General features: G+C 37.9%; 1 protein-coding gene across 1 annotated transcript in view; it reads right to left on the bottom strand.

The window, feature by feature from the left end:
- Nucleotides 1–12,674: 12,674 nt before the first annotated feature.
- The window catches only part of ikzf2 (IKAROS family zinc finger 2), a 29,859-nt gene continuing 23,423 nt past the window's right edge, over nt 12,675–19,110 (bottom strand). Inside the window, exons 5-7 of the mRNA XM_074695120.1 lie at nt 15,644–15,781; nt 14,876–15,007; nt 12,675–14,242 (exon numbers count right to left, since the gene is read on the bottom strand). Coding sequence (XP_074551221.1) covers nt 13,452–14,242; nt 14,876–15,007; nt 15,644–15,781 — 1,061 coding nt within the window. The 3' untranslated portion in view covers nt 12,675–13,451. The remainder of the gene's footprint in view (nt 14,243–14,875; nt 15,008–15,643; nt 15,782–19,110) is intronic.

The following is a 19,110-nucleotide window of genomic DNA, read 5'->3' as shown; positions in this document are numbered from 1 at the left end:
GGAACAGAACTTGTCGCCAGGTGATTGCACAACACAGCCGTGGATTCTCACTCAGCTGAAAAAGATCTGGAAGTGAGCAGCTCCCTGCTCTGTAACCTGAAACCCAGAGGACTGGCTGTGCCACTTGTTGGTTACACAAAAGATACTCTGATCCTAACGTGCTCCACAGATACAATCAAAGCACTGGTTGTGTTTTACTGTAGGATCACAGGCATGTGGATTTTTTTTTTTTTTAGCAATGACGTCAGAATGTTAAAACACCTGCAGTTTGGCTTTTGAGTAAAAAGTTCAGGCTTTTTTTTTTTGTTCAACCAAAGTTATCGGAAACATTGTATTCACGGTTTGCTTTGAGAGCATGTGTTGGCCTGAGGTTTCAATGGATGTCTGCAATATCTGCAGCTATTCTCACCCTGTCTGCTCCTATTATCTAACACTGTCTGCAAAAGAAGAGGCATGGGCACTGGAAGCCAACAGAGGAAGTCTTGCAACCAGAACCACAAAGCTGCCTCAGCCCTGCATCCTAAGAATTAAAAAAAAAAAGAGAGAAAAACCGAGAGCCTTTAACCTCGTTGGCCAGAGAGGTTAGCGGCATCATGAGTGCTGCTTCTAACACAAAGAAGAAGATTATATTAACACATGAATGCTTGGATTAACAGTGGAAAAGTGCCAGGCAAATGGATGGTTGAAGCACTCAAAAAATTTGCATCACTACAATTTTTAAGTGTAACGTTAAGTAATGGTTTTATACCAGGGGCAAAAAAAGTATTTATCTGTCTATAAACAAATATCTTCAATGTTGTCATCATATCACAGGTCTTTTTGCTTGTCTCATGCAGATCATGTTAATTCACTGACAATCAATAGATTAGCGCTTGTTAGCATGGAGCTGGGAACTAATACAATAAACAAAACAGTGAGAAGCTAAGATAAAAAAAAAAACTTGCAGTGTTGTTGAGGGACTTTTGAATGCCTCTTGGTGTGTTGTCTTGTTTTTACAAATAAAAGTGTGGAAAATAAGAAAATAAGTGGACAGAAGTTTCTGCAGCCAGCAAAACCCCCAGTACAATAACTTGCTAGCTAACTTCTGTCCTGAATGAGTCTTCACATCTAAGGCCCAGTTTACCTGACAATGTTTCATCTGAAAAAGCCAAAACCCAGTGAAAAAAATCTGAGTTTATGGAAAGGGACTGAAAACCATGTAGTAAGCATGCCAGGCCTGGAGTCAGCGCTACAATTGTCTTGTGCAGAAGCCGCTCTTGGGAGATCTCCACTGAAGTAGAGTTGAATCGATCACAGGGGCTGTTTCCCAAAGCCCAGGTACCTTGCCTTGCCTTGCCTTGGAAGGCAGTGCCTTCGAAGCCACTTCTTTCCAATCCAGGCAAGTGTTCTGCCTCTGCTCAAAAGGAGATGCTAATGGAACAGCCTACAAAGGGATATTTATTTACCATCAGATTCCTTTCACAAATTTTTGTGTAATTGGAGTTACATTGTCTCACATAACATATGTTGCACTGTGGACAGTGCTTGGAAAGTTAAAAACAAACATGGGAGTAGACCGTATGCTCAAGCGGCTACAAATATTGTCATGGCTTGCCACTTCTGTTTGCTTTTTGTGTGGACATGGTATAAGTTATTATTTGCAGAGGTGTAATTTGTTGCTTACATTTGAATTGGAATTTACCGCCTCCACTGGAGCGTCTCTCTCTGGTGCGTCTTTTCCTTCCATTTTTTTTCCTTTTTTGTAGATTCACGCGTTGCATGTTGGGTTATGGCCGTAGCAAGGCTACGAAGGATACACCAGTGTATCCTTGGTCAATTAGCCACATGCTAACCAAACGGAGGACATATGCCTCCAGAGGACATGAACACTGGAACAGCACTTGGGCAGTGACTGATGATGTGGATGCCTGCCCATGCCCACCCCACACCCACATCAGACCAAGGCAAGGCAAGGTACCTGGGCTTTGGGAAACAGCCCTGGTGTATTGGTGAATGCTAAGAGCAGAAGTGGAGCAACAGATGCACATTTTGTATAAAGACAGTCAGCAGATTCAACAGACTGAGCAGCACAAGCACAACATGGTAGTCTGTGATGATTGTAACAATGCTGTTGTACTGCTTTATGCGCTCACGCAAAGCAAAGTGTTATGTCAGCGTTTCCACTGAAAACGCCGGTTACTGTTTACACAGCAACAGTGTCTGCAGCGTTTCAGAAAAATCCGAGGCTGTTTTCAAAAGTTTGCGTTTTAGGTCGGCTGAGACACCGTTTCCGTCTAAACGCAAGGCTGAAACGCAACAAAACTTTTGCGTTTCACCCTAAAACTATTGTCGTGTAAACAGCCCCTGAGTGTATACCTGCAGACAGATGATCCTCTGTCTTTGCAAAATGTGTAGTTTGTTGCTAAAACCACTTCTATGCAACTGTTTATTTATAATTTTGTTTGTAAAAATTGTCTTCACCTTACAAGTGCAGAGAAATGTCCTACATTACCTCTCTAGCCTGCTCCACCACTACTCCCCCTCTCGAAACCTTCGATCATCTGAAGCCCACCTCCTCGCCCTTCCACCTGACACCAAGCACAGAACCTGGGGGGACAGAGCTTTCTCTGTTGCCGCCCCCACCCTCTGGAATACTCCACCACTAAACATCTGTACCTGTCCCAACCTCTCCACCTTCAAAAAACTCATAAAAACCCACCTTTTTAAAGACGCTTTTAATGTCTGATTGCCTCTGAATTTACTTCGTTGATCTTGTCTTTTTTGTCTTGCTTCTTCCTGTTTTGTTTTCTGTTACTTTATATACTTTTTTATTATCTACTTGTGTAAAGCGTCTTTGAGTACCTTGAAAAGTGCTCTATAAAGAAAATGTATTATTATTATTTATTATTAATATTACTTTAAGTTATTAAAAGGCCAAAAAAGATCCATGCTGCTTGTAAACAGAAAAAAAATAATGGTGAAATAAGAAAACATTTTTTTTAATACCATTTAACACCATTCAGGTATCATTTTTGTCCTTTAATACTTTGAAATATGACATTTTCCTGGACTTGTCAGCTAAATTTGTCTTAAGTTCACTTTAAAAAGTCATTTTCACTAAAGAAAAGACACAAACACTTGCTGAGAATTCAGTTTTTGTAGTGAAAGCATTATTGATCTCTAACTAGTAATAGAGTGGAATGTTAAATCTTTAAACTTTTAGAGTCACACAGCAACAAAAATAATCCTAAAGGTCCCTTTTAGTGTAGTGGAGCTCTTTGTTGTATAACATAAGGGAATCCAACATGTTTTCACTGTGAACAGACACTTAGTGACTTTAGCAGCAGTCTTTAAGGACCCTGAAGAGTTAGCCAAGAAACTGGGGCTTTGTTAGGAACTCCTGTAGAGTTAGAAAGGTCTTCACAGACTGGTCTTTCCCTGATCAATAACTCATCAGTGGAACATTGCTTTAATAAAATGGACACCTCTTTGCGAGTTACAAATGTATTTTCCTCAAAATAAACCGTCCTTGGTGCTGGGAATTTTTTTTTGCAAATCACAGCACCAATAAAATATGATACAGAAATATCAAACAACTTCACCCAGGAGAGGTGAAGCTTCATCAGAATCTCACAGTTTTTAGACGACATTTCTCAGATCTTCCGATAGTCTCGAGTGACTAAAATGAGGAGTTTGTTCTTGTAAATGTAGGACTTTATTTTCACAAATTTATGAGATTAATCTCGTAAATTAACATTTTCTTTCCTTTAACACAACCCCAATCCTCTGCCATACACCCTTGGAAAGAAGCGTAACACCAGCAAAAATATTGATGCATATATAATAAAAATAATCAAAAGAGTTGGACTAGAACAGTGAAACCGTTTGTACATTTCAGGTCTACTCTGTTTACACCAGGTGTCTCAAACTCCCTTTTCAAACAGTCTGACACTTGATATTAATTTAAAGTAAAATCAGGCCTTTAGTGTTCATGGCCCTGACAGGACCAGGGAAGCAATATCTGATCTCTGAGTTGACCCTGAACGCAGCATACTCACCACCGTAATTCAAGTGAAAAGACAAACATTTGATAGCTAACATCCACATCTGCAAAACATTAAAACAAGACATTTCTTCAAAGGCCAGAACAAAGGTTTATATGAGGCACAGTGTTTTAAGAGAAATGGGAGAAGAATTACTTCTGCCAAGTTTAAGGGGAATTACACCTGTAAGTGTCCTTTCTTAAGGAGAATAACCAATTCAGCTTAACATGTGGAGCAGTATACAAAGCTGGTGGGCTAAAGAAAGAGCTGCCAATGCAACAAAGTGTAACCAAGAGAGCACAAAGGGGGGCAAATCAAAGAATAGGTCCAGAGTATAGACTTTATACAGAGTGGACAGCGTGGCTTCGACATTTCACATTGTACGGTTTTGAAGCCAAAATAACCCTGTCACAGGTGCCGCCATTGGCAGCCAAGAGTCTGTGCAATAGAGGCAGATTTTACAATCCCTGAATAGAATACACAAGAACAGCAGCTGTCCATTCTCATTAAAAGTAACATAAAGCCTTGTTTTTTTAAGCTCTAATAACTAATGAAAAAGAACCTTTTTCAGAAAAAAGAGGACTTGAATACAAGGCAGCCAAATAATATCTTCAAATAAGCACAACAGTTGTATTTGAGAAACATTTCCATTGAGGTGTATTCACTTTTTAAAGTTTGACTACAGCCCATCTGGAATGACTGGGGAGACTGATTTTTTTTTTTTTTAACCTATACTGCAGCCAGCCACCAGGGGGAGCAGTTTTGTGGTGTCAAAAATTGCAAAATATTTGGATGTATTATGTCCAATCTCCAGAACTTTTCCTGATCAAATTGTTGTCTTTGTAGTTTTTATTTCTTTTGTCGTACAGAATTGGGTGCTGGAACACGAACACAAACAATGTTGAATCAATGTTTTGGTCTGTGACGCGTCAACAACCAGCATTTTGATTGGTTGGATGTTTATTCCTCGCAAGCAAAACTTTGGAATAAACAACCTTGATCTGAAAAAATAAAAGCCGCAATTTCACTCAGTGAAATAATGTTGATTGCATTGAAAAACAATAGGTTCAAAAACGGAAATATGTGTCTGGTGAACACAGGGCTTTAAGGATGTCCATTTTCAAGCCATACTGAGGGTTTCGAACTACCACCCCCCTCAGAGTAGATGTGGTCCAGCTGTTTTAGAAGAAGCGCTCTCAGGTGTGTGGCAGCAAATATGACTGAGAAATGAATCATGTTGAGACGTACCGTTTGTTAGAACACCTAAAGTAGCTTCTTTGTGACAAGACTTGATGCTCAGCAGCCCTTGAATGAGTTTTTGACCCTTTCCTCAAAAATTCTACATTACTCAATTCCAGATTTTAGTCCCTGACAGACTCCAGGACTTCTGTTTCCAGTGGACTCTGCGCTTTGGTTCACACTACAATGCTTCAACACATGGCTTGCTTTATAAATTGATGAATTATTAGTTTCTTTGGTAATCTTTGACAGACTTTATCCACTTCCTGCATTAATGTGTTCAGCATACAACTGTCCAGAGTCAATAATATCCTCACCTGAACCCCAAGCTGCAGCTGACATTATTGATTGTGGTTGTCAGTTGGCCTTCAGCGAGGGAGAAATACAATACTCCAGTGCTTTACCGTGCCTCAAAGAAAAATGTCTGCTCTCTGAACAAAGACAACATTCATTATTAACTTTATACGAGAATTAATTTTGTAATTAATGGAAACAGTGCTGCCACACAGCTGTCATTTACAGAACTCTTTTTCATTTTAATAACAGCTTCTGTTTTTCTTAACTGGAGACAAAAGGTAGATGAAAGAGTTTTTATAATTATTGCTTAAATGAGCGCAGTAATTAAAAGTTAATGTTCTTGTAAAGTTGTTTTCCATGTCTGAGAAATGTTTTTCTGCCTGAAGAGCACGGCAGACTGAGTTGCAGGTGTATCACTCCTGCGTTTAAAGTATGAGTCAAACTGAGATGTGATCTGGAAAGGAACAAACAATCAACTGACATGCAGGTAAATAGTGGAATCTGAAGATGAAAAGATACAGTTTGGGGTCTGCTCAGGCTTTACACTTCTCGCTTTTGCTACCGCCTTCGGGCAGCTTTGATTTATGTGTGTGTTTGCTCAGAAAATGTGTGTGTGAGTGTGAGATACACAGATTAAAGAAACAAGGGGGTGAGGAAGACTGCTCTGACATTTCAACAGGCTCTGGCGCCCACCTGTTCATAGGCAAAGACTGGAGAGAACAAACAGCAGTCATTATATCGCAAACTACAGCTAAAGCCGTCTTCATGATGGTGTAGCCGTTTAGGGCTGCGAGCTGAATTTTTAGAAATGATAATTTACATAAGGACAGAAAGTTTTTTCAGGAAGAGTTTTCTGCAGGAGCTTCTTACGTCTTTCTACTTGAGTTGAAGCTTTGAAACTCTGATACCCCGCAGTCACACCTTCTTAATGACTTTTTTTGGTTCTTTCATGCACAGAAAACTATAAACCCAAGTTCCAAAGAGAAATAGATCAATTTCACAGAGCAGAAATCTGGGGACATGGTCAGTGCAACATTTTTCAAAATCAGTATTTGGGAAAGTTGCATTCTCCGAGAAACACAAGCCAATCAGAAGCGAGCAGCCGTTATGAGTGACACTGATGTATGAGACAGTTGGTGGCCCACTTTAAAGGAACCACATCCTCTTAAAATGGAAAGATGTCTTCCAAAATAAAGAGACCACCGGGCTACAAGACTGGTGTTTTGGAAAAGTTATGCAAGACCTCATAAACAGGATAACATGGTTGTAACTGTTGACGTGTTTTCGAGTTTAAATGACATGAGTATGACTCAGACGTGAGGCAAATTTGACACAGTTTCTGTCGTTCAGCTCAATCTGTGAGGTTAGGTCGCAGACACACAGTCCAAAGTTCATCAGAGCTGAAAATCAAGAGTGACCTGGTATTCTGATACTTGGTCTTTGTCTTTAAACACGGCTGTGTTTAGTCAGTGTCTCTGTGAGATGTTTCAACCTGCACATGCTATATCCTGACCCAAATATTCTGAGTAATTTCTCAAACAAGAGCATCCAAACACATGTACACACCTTATAGAAACTGTATTGCATAGATCCCTCATGTGTATTTTCTTAACGTTTTCTGCCTTTTTTAAAATTAATTGGTCTCCCTGACATGTCTTCTGCAAAAGTTTCATGTGCCCCCTCTCGTATCGTTTTAGCCTGTGCTGTCACTTTATTCATTTATTTTTGGCTTTGCTGGTTTTCAGTTTTCCAGTTATAGCCACAGTCACAGGTGTAGCATGAAAGATCCAAAGATTCAAACATAGACAAATGAGATCATCCATCTGTTCATTGATTCAAAACTGAACCAGTTTCTACGTGTTGGGTCGCAGGGTACATTCTGGACTGGTCACCAGCACATAGACTGTAGAGACAACCATACACTCACATTTAAGGATAATTTAGTGTAAAAAGTTAACCTGACAAATATGTTCAGGACTATAGAAGGAGGCTACTTTAACTGAAGAAAGCTAACACACACAAGGGAGGAAACATGAAAGCTTCACATAAAAAAGGCACCTGTCAAGCTAGGGGTGGGTACCTTTTACATCTGAAACAATACTGTGCCGATGCATGGTACCCGGGTATCGGTACTCAACGGTACCAGTTTTCAGTACTTTTGTGTGTGTTAATGTGGTAATAGATATTAATCTGTTGAATAAAAAATTTCAAAGTTTTTCAATTTAACACATTTGTTTCTCCATATATAAACGTGTAATGCTGCATTCATGTCCAGCATGAAAAAAAAAATCCTCTTCCACTCCCTCACAGTCACAAGGATGTGTTTAGGTACCAAAACATGGTACCATTTGATTTTATGTGAATCAGTACTCAGTACAACAGACAGAATCTGGTCATTCCTATAAAAGCTGGTTTCAAATAAAATATACTACTGTTATTATTATTTTTATTATTTTTTATTTATTTATTTATTATTATTATTATTATTATTATTATTATTATTATTATTATTATTATTATTATTATTGAAGTACCTAATTCCGTACCCATCCCCATGTCCAGATGCAAATTCAAACAAGGAACTATCTTGCTGTCATCACAAATAAGACTGAATATTTTTCAAAACTAATGTTTGGATCTTGGGATCACCATTAAGGTTTGGAGAGCAGCATGATTTTTTATTTATTTATTTATTTTACTTTTTTTTTTTTTTTTTGTTCAATGACAACCCTGAGACGCTACTTTGTCTACAGCAGGTGTCAACTAAAAGTTCCTCCCAGGACTTAAAATCACTTCTTCGTAAAAAGAGTTTTAAGGCAGTTGTATAGAATATAAAACCTTAAAGTGTCTGAATTTCTCTTTCTCATTAAGAAAACAAAAAAAAACAAAAGAAAAAAAAAGACAAAGCAGTCAAATCAACTTTTTAATAGAGAGAAACCCATGCCTTAAAAATATACATTGTGTTCTTCACAGCAGTGTGTCTTCATGTAAATTCAATGATGTCTAAAACAGGGCTGAACAATCCTCACACTTCCTTCACCACATTTATTGTTGGACTAATAAAAGTCATGAGAAATTACCAGAGAATTCCAATGACTGTGCATCTTCTTCTTTTTTTTCCTTTTTGATAAATAAATCACATATTTTAGGACATAAAAATACACAAGCTATGCAAATACCTGAGAGCCCTCACATTGGTTAAGTCCTTATCGATATCAGATATGATCAATCAGCACACATTCCTGGATTATTCCAATGTTCAGTGCCAAAATATACACCTTTCATATATTATTTCTTAAAAAATACAATTCACCTGAACCCAGCCTTTTACATTTTCTGTAAACAATTTTAAACTTAAAAAAACACACACAAAAAGTTCACAAAACTATTTGGATCAATATTTTAGCAGAAAAATAGACATTTAACAGACACATTTTTCAAAATTTACAAAAATCCCCGTAATGTGTTACAATAGATATAATTTAGATTTTCAAGTAAACTCCTCACTCATGAGGACAGACAGAAGATTTTTTTTCTTTTTACTTTTTGTGTTCATATGGCTGCTGCATTTAAAGAATGAGTTTAGAAGTAAGGCTGTCCTTGTTGCAGCACTGTCACAAGTAAAAGAAAATATAAGTCTGTGCCTCAAAAAATTACCTTTAGAGGAAATTAAAAGATATCTAAGGTCAAGATTTAAAAAACTCCTGTCGTAAGCTGTGCCTAATTCAATAATTTAATCATAATTTAATTTTTTTTTTTTTTTTGTTTAGAACATTTTTTTCTGATAGAATAAAAAAAAAGCAGGATTGTTGTAACTTCAAACTGAAAAGATTTCTTGTTTCAACCTGTGTCCTTACACATAAGGCTTCAGATAATTAATCTATGTACAGGCTTACAAAGGGAATGTAGAGAGTCCATATCACAGCTGAGAGGTGTAAACAACCTTCAGTGCTGATGCTTTACAGACAGCAACGTTTTTTTGTTACGCTAGCTGGGCACAAAGTGCACATACAACGAAGCGGCATGTAAACAGAGGAAAAGCTGCCTTTTGATCACAAGTAACAATGAACAGAAAAGTAAATCACTGAGTTCAACCTCAGAGAACGAACTTTTATATGACCTGTATGAAATATGTAATGCAAAACATCTTGTAGGTACTGTTAGCATGAAAATAGTATGTTCATCAGGCAGCTTGGAAAAACCTCCATCATGTTTTACACTGGAAAAAACAGAAATCTTAGCTAGTGATTTTTGTCTTATTTGAAGTGAAAATCGTCTTAGTACACCTAATATGAGCCACTTTTAGGGAAGGATACCTCGGTACCTGGCAATCGGTACCAGTACTCCATGGTACCAATTTCCGGTACTTTTTTTTTCAATTTAACATATTCATTCTTCAATATATAACCTTGTACTGCTGTTCTTATGTCCAGCATGGAAAACCTCCTCTTCTTTCACCCCCTCACAGTCACAAGGATGTGTTTAGGTACCTAAATATGGTACCTTTTAATTTTATGTGAATTGGTACCCGGTACTTTTTACAGAGTTTGGTCGGTACCTATAAAAGTACCTAATTCAGTACCCATCCCTATCCACATTCCACTGGTCAGTCCAGAAAAAATGTCTTGTTTCAAGTTATTTAAAGAAAAAAATGAGGTCAGATTTGCTTGTCACAAGTAAAAAAAACAATCTGTAAAAAGAAAAAAGAGAACTTTGCTTAAAATTAGAATACTGTCTTAAAACAAGTAACTTTTCTCTTGTTCTATTGGCAGATTTTTTTTTTTTACTCATTAAAAGCAATTCAGACCACATTTTGTCTTAAAGTGATTTGAAACAAGACATTTGTCTGGACTAGTCAGGGGAATGTGGCTCATATTGAGTCTAAAAAGACATTTTCAAATGAAAATAAGACAAAAACACTTAATAAGATAAAGTTTTTTTCCAGTGCAGGATCCACTGAGAAAAGAAAAAAAAAAAAGTTTGTTCTGATAAATGCGGATTTCTACCTAACCTACACTATAACCTGAAAAATTACAAAAACAAAAATATGGACATAAAGTGCAGGGCCTACTGTACAATGAACAGTCTTAACTAAGTCCTTCTACAGGGAGAGGCAGCAATGAGAGAGCAGCACTGAGCCTTATTCACTGAAATCTGTTTTCCTTCAATATTCTGTAAATGATGGACGAGAGATTAGGAGGTGGGAACTGGCATATCACACACTCAGGATTTCAATTTTGCATACAACAGAGAGGTGACGTGGAATGCTACAAGTAAAAGAAGTGCCTTCAGAGCAGTACGATGAGACAGTGAATCAATATGTGTTCAGGACATTTTAACCTAACGCCCAACAGAGACATCAGAAGTTTCCCTCACGTCCTATGACGAAGCTTCAATAAATCTGCATGATGCAAGCTTTTAACTGCTAAGATAAAATACCGTAAGAGGAGCTCTGTATGAAGTATTGATGTCTTCTTTTTCCAGGGCATAAAATTAAAATTGAGATTTAACCAGACAACTGCATATCTGTTTATACACTGAGCCAGATTACAGCACTAATAATCATAAGCCAAACTTCCCCCATAAACCATGCACACACAGAAACACCAATCAAACCCAAGAGTAGTTTAGCACATACACTGCAGCGTAGCTTCCTTAACAATAAGCTGTAGCATCACCGTACCTTTCTACCAGCTTTAAACAGACTTTGATGCACAAAGTTTTGGAATCTGTGTTCTCACACTGCAAGCAACAACCATGAGTCACAAGGATCTAGCAGTTGCTGAAAAGAGCAACCAAGGAACAAAGGGATGGCCAGGTATTTGTTTAGGGAATGCATTAGCCTGGCAGTAAAGAATAGGAGGGAAAAGGATGAGAAAGAATGATGGCCAACTATCGCTGACCTTTTTAAGAAGACAGGGCTGACAAAAACCATTAGGCTCGATTGTGTGTACTTCCTCGTCTTTCTTTCATTGTGGTTTTGCCTCATGATACAGTTCTGCCATGTAAGTGCAAAGTGAATAGAAACTGATCACTTTGAAAAGAGTAATTCCATTAGGTGCAAAAAATGAACTTTGAGGGAACATAAATAAAAAGAATTCTGAATTATTGAAGCCCATATTCTAACTTTATGGACTACTGAAATCTGAAAAAGTATTGTATTAAAATGTTCACATTATACACCTTATTATATTTGCACCAGGCTTTTTTAACTTGGGAATAAATAGCGTCATGTTTATTTTTTCTTTTCTTTTAATTGTCAAATTGCAAGTTGTGTTAGAATTGTGGTGAAACTCGTATATTGGAATTAAGAAAATTTGGAAAAGTTTTTAGAATTAACTAACTTGTTATAATGTTTTCATTGATGTCTGAGGTGTTTTTTATTAAACTTTGAAAGAGATACAATCCCAGTGTTTTGCAGGCCTCTAAAACCCGAAACAAGTTTAACTTTATTAAGTAAAAACCTTAACCAACTGAAAACATGGAAACCCTATGCAGCTAGCTTGCACTGTACTGAGCTCCTAGCATAGCTACCCCACCCCAGTAAAGCAAAGAGAGCCTAAAACATGAAACTCAGTTGAATGGTTGAATGGTAGGATGAGTACTAAGTAGTTATATAAGAGGTAGTTTTCTGCCATTGACTAGCTATGTAGCTTTTAAACCAAGTTAGCATTAGCTTTTTCTTCAGTTATTAGCCTCATAGCATTATCGCCTCAGTCTGGTCTATTCAGGAAAAGAAAAAAACATTTTTTAAGAGTAACCATTCTTTTTTTATTAATTATTCTTGTATAATGTTCATCATATTATTAAATCATATTATTATTATTATTATTATTATTATTATTATTATTATTATTATTATTATTATTATTATTAAATTTAAATGTTTTTGCCTTAAGCACTTATGCTATGAGGCTAACATAATGTTAACTGAAATTCTAAATTTAAAAAAGTTTTTTTGTGCATAGGTAAAAAAAATTGAGATAACTTTTATTTCTGTGTACTTGACATGAATCTATGGAACCAAAATGTTTTTGAGGTCATTTTAGATTTTTTAGTACCGACTTTGTTCTTTATTTTTATATTTAAAGATGACTGTTTCTTGTATTGTTGATTTCATCAGTCTACCCTGTATTGTTTGTGATGCTTCACTAAAAAGAACTAAGCATGAAAGGTTGATGTTTTACATTTGCTGATAAAAATGTAGAAAATCACTTCCCAGGCGAAAAAGACCAAATTAAATCCAGATTAACGAAACAGCCTCAAGGGACCAAATAGTCTTTACAAAAAAAAAAAAAAGACTTAGCATCATGATCAACAGCAATGTGACAGAATCAACAGATACTGCATGATATGCCATAGTTTGAAGCCATTTAAATAATAAACTGCTATTTTGATATTTTTTGTATATAAGAACTAACCAATGGTTTAGATCTAAGTCCTTGCTTTGTCAACTGCATTAGGTCCCACCAGGTAAAAACATTTTAAATGTCGATGCATTCATAAGGTTTTAAGAGTAAGAAAAAGGCTGTAAGAAAAGCACGGCAATAGGGAAAAGCACAGAAGTTAACAATCCCAAAAAGACTCAAATGAAAACTAGTCAAGGTCATCTGACAGCTGCTCTGTTAAACAATTCAAGAACATAAAAAACTTACCTTCCTTCCTCTGCATTTATCTTATTTAAATATGTAGAAAATGTGTCTTTGGCCCATACCTTCATATGATTGTTCAACTGTTCAGATTCACAACAAAGTAGCTTAAAAAGAAGTCAATGCTATGATTGTGCTACACTTCAACAGTGCCATTCAACTGTGCAGTCTCAGAGGTCTGGGGACAAGGACGGATCTCAGGCTGTTGCTGCTTTCCTTCCTTCACCTGAATTCCTCCCTGTCCTTACTGGAAGGTGTGTTCACCTCGGACTATGTGGGAGGAAAACTCATAGCGGTCTTTGCTGCGGTGACCACAAATGTTGCACTCCAGTGGATCTCTGTATCCATGGCAGCCCATGTGGATGGTGTACATGACGTGATCGAGGAAGAGCACCCGACAGTGCTCGCATTGGAAGGCTCGCAACTCCTGGCCTTCTCGTCCGAACACCCGCACTCCTTCCTGGTTTACGGGTTTCTCTGTAGCCGCTCGCATGATCCCAATCCCTGCCCCGCTTCTGGGGGATGCTGCCGCCGCCCGCTCCCCTGAATAGATCACTGCTGGACTGGCTCGAGATCTAACACCTTGATGTACCCCGTGGTAGCCCTGTTTTTCCTGAGGGCTGCTGCGAGCTGAGTCAGCAGAGTCAAGTCCACTGTGGTTGGGGGATTCGTCTTGCCCTGGGTTGTTGAGCTTCGCCTGCCTGGTTAGAGCAGATGGCCCATTCGTGGTGGGATGGTTGGGGAAGTCATGGGGCTGAGGCGGAAGCGTGTCACAGTTGCCTGGACGCTCTGTTCGTTGGCTGATGGGAAGGACATGATGGAAGAGGGGGTTGACCATTGGGACTACCTCTGCCATGGAAAGAGGGGGACCTGGGTGGTGTAGCATGGGCCTAAGGGTGTCAGACCCCAAGTATGTCATGGCATTGCTGATGGCCTGGTCCATCATGTGAGGGGGCATCAGTTCTGCCTGCTTCTCATACTTCAGACCCATCTCATAGCCTAGCTCAGGGTAGCTGTAGCGTACCATCTTCTCACCTGTATGGGACAGAAAAACACTGTGAATGTGTGGAATGGATGGACTGAGAGGACACAGCAGAGTCAGAGCAGACTCAGTCACACAAGTAATGAAAACAACTTGAAATGAGACGATCTGGGCTTGGTTACCGTTTTCTGAGAAAGACATTATTGCTGATATTGGGGCTTGTTTTTGATATTTGAACACTATGTTCTGCATGCACGCGTCTAATAGAGTGGAAAGCCCCATCCATCTGCTTCTGCACTGTTTAACCCCTCTAGAACAAGGATGCGGTGAGCTGTTTTCTCTCGATAAGAGCTCTGGTGGTGTTACAGGTGTACCCAACCACAAAGTGAAAAACATTTCCTTCCCTTCTGTCAACCTCATGCTCGGCTTCCTCAGTCTCTTTTTCTGACAGTATTGCGATTAAAACAAAATTTTGAAACAAATTAAATATTAATGAACAAGTTATATATTTAAAACTCAATCATAATAAAATCAGTGCTAATCCCATGCTCCTTGATGTCTGTTTTTATGTTAGCCAGCAACTTCATATTTTAAACAAAGTTTTGAAAGTGCGACTTGCAAGGTAATCCAAATGCAGAGATGAAGAGATAACAGATCGCTGTCTTGGTCGTACCAGGATCACCTACCCACAAATTTCTGAGGTGTGGTGCTCTTTCTCTTGCCCACGTTGTTTTGCAGCCTCTCAATAACAGGTGGCCGGTCAAAGGCTCCAATGCTGTTGGCCTCTGCCATGGGCCTTGACTCCTTGGGCACCTCACCTTGAAAAGGAAAGTTAGGAGGGTGTAAATAGTGAAAAATCAACTCAGATCAGGCTGTTGGATAGAAAGACTCCTACACACTGGAAAGTAAGATTACAAGTACAAAGAGACAACTTTCCTCGGTACGTAAAAATGAAATCAAAATCAGAATTAGGCTTTTTTTCGTCATAGAACTTCCTAATATCACATTGAATGTATTTTGTAGGTCATTTGCCACCCACACACACCCACACAAAAAAACTTCAATGAAAGAATTATCTTAAATATTACTAAAAAAAATACTAAAAAAAGGAAAAAAAAGAACAAATAAACAAAGTAATAACTTAGAAAAAATTACAATTTCAAAAGTTTAAATGACTGAAAAAATAAACTACAAAAGTGAAAATACACATTAAAAAAGCATTGATTTCAACATAAAAAATGCAGATTAATCCATTTTCAACACAGTTTTTAAAAAAGTGTCATTCAAAGTAAAACTTTATTAAACCCATAAATAGCATATTCATATTAAATTCATATTTCAAGTTATCCTTTAATCAAAACCATCAAAAATATATCCCACACTTCTGTGATTTAGTTTCTGTCACACACGAGCCCACCTACATTCCATGGTTTCAGTTTTACGTAAACTTTTACCTGTGTAAGGGCCAGTGTTGGTGGTCGGCTCCAAACCGATACCCTGCAGGTAACTATGGCAGCGTTCTTTGTGTTCCTCTAAAGACGTGCGCTGTTTATAGCTCCGTCCACAATAGTTGCACTTATGTGGCTTTCCAACTAAGAAAGGAAGACATGAAATGAGAGTACATTAATTTCATTCACTGCCTCACCCACAAATGAGGGGGTAGTGTCTGATGAGATAGCACAACCTGCCACAAAGAGTAGTAGTAAGAGGCAGTAGTAGAAACAAGCCAGCCTCTGAGATCATGGATATTCCACTACTGGTGTGAGGATACAAAGAAACGCTGTGGGTGACTGGAACTAGCAACCCACATGGCACAACATGAGTGAATAGTGGAGTCTATCAAGCATCCTATAGTGGCGGTAGGAAAATGATTCCAATGTTGAATTGTTGTAGAGGTGGAGAGTGATTCATTTCGTCTGTGGTATGTGAGTTCATCCAACAGCAACAAGTGCCATAATGACTTAACATTTTTATCAGCCACATCTAAACTTTTTTTTTTTTTTTCAATAAAGCAGCCAATGCATGCCATGGTGAAAGAATAAATATTAAACTTAACTATTAGCTCTGTTTGGCATGTCCAGACTTTTTGACTGGGGCGTCACTTAAAGACTTAAACTGCAAAAACTGAAATCTAAGCAAGTGTTGTCTTATTTCCAGTAAAACAACAACAGCAGCAGCAACAACAACAAAACATCTAATCAGGTTCAAGATAAGTCACCTTAAGCTGAAAAGTTCAGAAAAATAACTTAATTTAAAATAATAAAAGCTAGGTCTGGATTACCTGTAATGACCATTAAAAACTGACAATGAGGAAAATATAAAAACTTGTCTAGTTTATTAAAAAAAACAACAACGAAAAAACTACTTTTCATTTTCAAATTTGTAAGTATATCTCAAAAAACACTGTATTTTTGATGTGTCAGGATAATGAGAATAGAATTAAGTCAAATAAGACATTTGCCAGAAATATGACAGACCTTTTTTTTTTTATTTCTCAGAAATGTAGGAAAATAGAGACACACTCCGGTACAGATATTGATGTAAGTGTATATTTTTCAAGACCAATTCTCTAAGTACTCAAAAAAAGTGTGTTTTGCTTAGACATCAGAAAAGCAATAATACACACTCAAGTGTTGTAGTGCTCAAGTCCAGGATATGTAGGACTCGTGCCTCAACTCAGACTTGTGCACTGATGATTCGAACTTAGACTCAGACTTAGCCTCAGGCTCCAGCTTTGGCTGCATTAGGACTCAGAGAAGCATTCAGGTTTATCAATCATTGAATGCTTTCTTAATTTTTATTTATCATTACCTCCACCAAGAGGGCTATCTTTTTGGGAGAGTTTGTCTGTCTGTGAACAAGATAACTCAAAAAGTATCAAACGGATCTTGATGAAATTTTTAGGAAATGTTCAAAATGGGATAAGGAAGAATTGGTTAAATTTTGGAGGTGATGCGGATCACCGTCTGGATCCAGGACTTTTTTTAAGGATTCTTTATCATTGTGAGATAGAGCTGTTTTCACCATATGTGTATAAAACTCCACCATAAATGGTCAGATTGTTTTGCAAAACAACACAAGACAAGGTCACCATAATTTTTGAAGATGTAAAAGTAGGACCCAGATTCTGGCAATATTCTGGATACTAAGATCTGGAATAGGAAATATGTACTGGGTCATCATAATTTTCAACACTGTCTGGTACGAAATTATTGGACAAACCTGCAATTGTGCCATTCTGCTGAAAGGGAGTATAACATTAAAGTAGGACTAAAGTGTTGTGTGACCATCACAATATGCTTGGCGGAGGTCTGAACTCTGAGAGCTTTTCTAGTTTAATGTGTTGTAAGCCCTTAATTAAAGATCAGTTTTAAAACTACGGCTGGCACGTGTGTTTGTTTACCTGTAGCCTGCAAATGCAGAGCAACATGTTAGTCGTTCAACGTCACAATGTAAATAAACACTGAGGAGAGAACAGGGACAACTTCAGACTTTACCAGATATATGTCCGGGATGCACCCAGAGTGAGCAGATGGTGATGCTAATGTTAGTTCGACTACTGATAACGTCATAAGCTAAATGCTAAATAACCACAATGTTAGCCTCTGAAGTCATTTGAACAGTGGTTCCATGATGTTCAGTTGAGTTGTGATAGACTTGAACCCTTTTTTCTCTCATTTGTTGTACGACTACTTGGAAGATGCAGGATGATAGGGTTTTGGGGAACATAAAGCCCTATAAACATTGCATATTCAAGTGTATATTTGTTAAAAACAATCATATAAGGACTAAAAAACTTGCACTTTAATGTGTTAAAAAAAATTGAATTGGACACGTTTGAATGAAAAACAAGCTGAAAGTTGCTTCTTGCAAAAACAGTTTTTCACCACCACTAACAAAGCAAACAGCTGTTTATAATTTAGAATTCCTATGCATCACAAGAGGTGGCCAATCAGATTTCAAGGGTGCAGCCACCTTTTGCTGCCACTCTGGGAACACCCTTGAGCTTTTCTAAAGTGTACATATCTAAATGGTTTCTCTTTTATTAAAAGTGAACTCTCGTTATACAACAGAACTAAATGAGATGTGTCCTTATCGACATGTTAGTGAGTGAACACATCCATTATGACCTCCTTTTCTATGAAAATGCTAGACAGAAAGGCACCGCTGAGGAAATAGGTCTGACAGAGTATTCTGAAAACTCATGTAATGACTCATAAAGGGACTCAGTGAGTAAACTGGAGGCCACATAAGCCCACCAATGTGACCCAGACAGCAGCATTAGCAAAACGGTGTAGTAAGACATTCATGGCTATAAAGGTGACAGCTATTACTAGAAGATATGTGCAGATAATCCTGTGCTCTTATCGCTGTGAGAACAGAGAGACCAAACATATTTCAGTCTGATGCTGTAACACACACACACATAAAGAGGTAGGTTACAGTCCATATGTGAACTCAAGTACTTTTTCTTCCACTGAGGGGGATGTTCAGTTTCTCACTTTTTTTTTTCAAACCTCTAATGCATTCCTCGTGGGGATAAGTGAATTCTTTAGCTGTAAATGTCACTTTTTCCTTGATTTATTTTTGTAGGAGAACCAGTTTGTGACACAGTTTCTTGCATCAGCGGGAACTTTTCAGTGAAATCTGTGATGGGTTTTCTGCTGTCATTCAGTATTTTGTGGTCTAGGATTCATTGTTATTTGCTTCCTAGTAAGAGCCGACATTAAAAAGAGGTGGCTGATGATGACAGGTTTCAGTATTGCCTAAGCATGTGTCGGTGTATCTGCAGGGTCATTTCTGAAATACTATTTTGGATAGCAAAGGAGTGAATTCTAGACAAAGAGTCATCGTGGAAATAATGTCCTTTGCTGTTGTACTGGAAACAAAGCAGTGGCAGCATTCAGTCAATAATCACTCT

The sequence above is a fragment of the Halichoeres trimaculatus genome, unplaced genomic scaffold (genome assembly GCF_033239565.1).
Source record: "Halichoeres trimaculatus isolate MK-OKI-2021-1 unplaced genomic scaffold, fHalTri1.1 fHalTri1_scaffold_19, whole genome shotgun sequence".
Lineage (NCBI taxonomy): Eukaryota > Metazoa > Chordata > Actinopteri > Labriformes > Labridae > Halichoeres > Halichoeres trimaculatus.
The sequence above is the reverse complement of the archived record's forward strand: the minus strand, read 5'-3'. Positions and strand labels throughout refer to the sequence as shown.